Source organism: Scomber japonicus, chromosome 7 (genome assembly GCF_027409825.1).
Source record: "Scomber japonicus isolate fScoJap1 chromosome 7, fScoJap1.pri, whole genome shotgun sequence".
Classification (NCBI taxonomy): Eukaryota; Metazoa; Chordata; class Actinopteri; order Scombriformes; family Scombridae; genus Scomber; species Scomber japonicus.
Window position 1 is genome coordinate 13,365,677 of NC_070584.1, and position 3,254 is coordinate 13,368,930.

General features: G+C 44.9%; 1 protein-coding gene across 1 annotated transcript; it reads right to left on the reverse strand.

Annotated features, from left to right (window-relative positions):
- Window positions 1-476: 476 nt before the first annotated feature.
- Window positions 477-2,309, reverse strand: lingo3a (leucine rich repeat and Ig domain containing 3a). The gene has a single exon (XM_053322260.1). The coding sequence runs from the start codon at window positions 2,307-2,309 to the stop codon at window positions 477-479; it is 1,833 nt and encodes a 610-aa protein (XP_053178235.1).
- Between the last annotated feature and the right edge of the window lie 945 nt (window positions 2,310-3,254).

Sequence of the window (3,254 nt, forward strand, 5' to 3'; positions counted from 1 at the left end):
GTTATATATTCATGAGTTTGAAGATAGAGAGCTGGAATCATCGCAGATGGAGCAGAGAGGTGAAATCTTTTCAGATGAAGGGGGCGGAGTTCCTCGTAGTGATGCAGGATGGAGTTGGCAAGAGCTTTGTAGAGGTTAAAACTGGTGGGACTGAGTTCTTTTGTTTGCTTGGTCTTTTAACAGTCAATTCAAGGTATTGAGACATCTTTAACAATAATGCAGATTTCCTCTCCACGATAATGTAAACACACAATAAAGAGCAGTAGAAATATATCAAATTCATACAGATTTCCCTTTTCTCACACAGAGTAGTGTTTCAAAAACAAACCCATGTCTCAATAAATGTCCTAAAAAATAATTGTTTTTAATATTTTTCAAGCACAAAGGCCTATTGTCATGTTTTATGTCCTTTTATGTTGTAGCCTGTATCTGCTTGTAAACAGTATTGGGAATAAATACTGATAACAATAACATAATCAAATCATTTTCATGTTGAACTTGCGTGCCCCACCCTGTCCTCCACTGGCAGCAGGTCCATCCACTTTTCTGAAGGAATATTCCACTGAGAAATTGTTTTTGTGCTGTCCTCTCCCACGACTCCACACAAACAGCAGAATGAAACAGAAGAGGACGACCCCCAGGAACATGATACAGCCCATTGCTGTGGATATAAGGATGGTCTTGAGGTCCAGAGTGAACTTCAAGAAGACTCTGGTATCGTTTAGATTTGTGTCATTAAGGTCCCCAGCGTAGTAGGTACGGTTGGCCATGAGGGCTGCATCTAGCGGCAGCCCACTCACTGTAAGTGTGGCAAAATAAGTGTCATTTCCACCAGCATTGCTTGCAATGCAGATGTAAGTTCCACTGTCTGTTACCTGGGCATACCGTATTTCTAGTGTGCCTTCTGGTAATACAGTTAGGCGTCCACTGCTCTTTGTGGTGATGCGGCGACGCTGAGGAGAGATCCAGAATATCACTGGCATTGGTTCACCCTCTGCTTTGCAAATGAATGACACCACCTGCCCCTCACGGGCAGATATTTGCTGCAGTTTCCTGTTGCGGATTTTGGGCTTCTGGCAAGTAAAGTGGTCAAAGAGAGCTGAGTCAGAGAAAGCACTAAGAGCCCTTCCCTGCACCTCAACAGGCGTCATGCACACTGGGGCAGCACCGTCAAAATATAGTGTCTTCCTGCGCTGGAGGATCCAGAGCAAGCGGCAATCACAAGCCAGAGGATTTCCATCCAAACGCAGCGTTTCCAGAGTGTTGACAGACTGAAAAGCCCCCTCCTCCAGGGTCACCAGGCTGTTAGTGGAGAGGTTAAGGAGGCGAATTTGTCTTAGACCACCAAGTGCATATGGCTGCACCATCACTAGGTTGGTGTTGACTAGATGCAGCTCTTTCAACCTAACAAGGTCCCTCAGCGCCCAGGACTCCAAGACAGAAATAGGGTTGTAGGAAAGGTTGAGACTGGTGAGGTGAGCTAAACTGCGTAGGGCCGAAGTGGGTACAGAGGTGATGTTGGTGTGCGTAATCGACAGCCAAGACAAATTAAGCCCCTGCAGGCTGTGAGGGGAAATGTACTCCAAAAAGGGCCAGTGATCAATCTCTAGACCCCTCAGGTTTCCCAGTTTACGGAAGTTCTGGTCCTCTAAGGCAGAGATACTGAGGTAGCGGAGCTTTAGAGTCACCAGATTATGCAGGTAAGACAAAGACTGGCTGGACACAGAGGTCAGGTTGCACCTCTCAATGGTCAGCTCCCTCAGTCCCACTAGACCTAAAAAGGCCTTGTTAGAGATATAAACCAGATCATTGTCTCCAACTTCCAGGTTCCTTAGATTTTTCAGGTCTTGGAAAGTAAAGTCCAAAAGAATTACAATCCTATTCCCACTAAGGTCCAATGAAGTTAGGTTAGAGAGACGTGAGAAAGCCCCCATGGGGACCAGTTTCAATTCGTTACCCCTGAGTGAAAGCAACTGCAGATTCTGGAGACTAGAAAAAGCGTTTGGTTCCAGGACACTGATCATGTTCTCACTCAGGTCCAGCTTTTCAAGACGTGGATATGGGAGCAGGTCACCATGCTCTACCCAGCGAAGTTTATTCCCACTTAGGTCCAGGATCTTGGTGTCTAACGGGATGCCATCTGGCAGTGCAGAGAGGCGTTTACCATGACAGGACACAGTCTTGAGCTTTGCAATGCATTCGCAGCGCTGGGGACATCCTTGGCTCTGGGTCGGTGACACCATGATCATCACCAGCAAGAATAAGAAAGGCAGGAGCCAGCCCACATCCTGGCCTAGGCTTACCCCCATGGCCCTTCTTTCTTCTAATTTCTCCTTTTCCTCACTGGGGTCGGATCACTGGGCCAGACACCTGAGAAAAGAGAAAATGGGATAAATAAATGGAAAGGGGGAGAGCCAATGGAAGAATGAGAGGGAGAGACAAAGAGACAGACAGTGAGACAAATTAAGTAAACCCAATTCCCCTTCAACAGCAGCGATCAAACACTCTAAATTAGTGGAATTACAAATCACAAACTCTAATTGACCCGGCACTGCTGTGAAATTAAAGCTCAAGCTCAAGATAATCCTCAAAGGACTCAGTCTGTAACCAGCTGAAACAGTTCAGTTTACAATGGGCAACTGTGCCTTGTTAGCACTGAGGTTTTTAAATCATATGTCGGTACACAAAAATTCCCAAATAGCTATAAATCAATATTATTGATAGTTGTTTTGCTCTGCAATTTCATGCATTGTAAATGAAAAAAGGAAAACAGGGACATTTAAAATCTATTGTTTTCAGAAGACCTCATGTGAGACATCTTAAAATGCATAAAAAAGGAAAACAATTGCAGTCTCTCAACAGCCTTTAACAGTGAATACAGCTGCAAATGGTCCACTTGTATGGTGCAAGAAAACACAAGGCTAACAAATTATCTTGCATGTAAACAGGACGAATATAATGTGACAGTGTCAGTAAACAATCCAACCAACAGACATATAGATTTCTATATCCAGCCACTAGTGTGTTTGACTAAATGCCAACAGTTGGCATTGCACAGGTCCCTGAAAAGGTCACACTCACCTAAGCACAACAAGCTACAAGCCAGTGCATCACAATAACTCAGTCCACATCATCTGCATAAGTCTCTGAGGCTTGAGGCTTGTCATGAGCTCGCCTAGCCCAACCTGCCTATGGGTTTCATATGACACATGCTGAAATACACACACATACACAGTTTCTCTCTCCCTCCCTCT

Coding starts and splice junctions, on each gene's coding strand:
- lingo3a (XM_053322260.1), bottom strand. CDS start 2,309: ATGGGGGTAAGCCTAGGCCAGGATGTGGGCTGGCTCCTGCCTTTCTTA.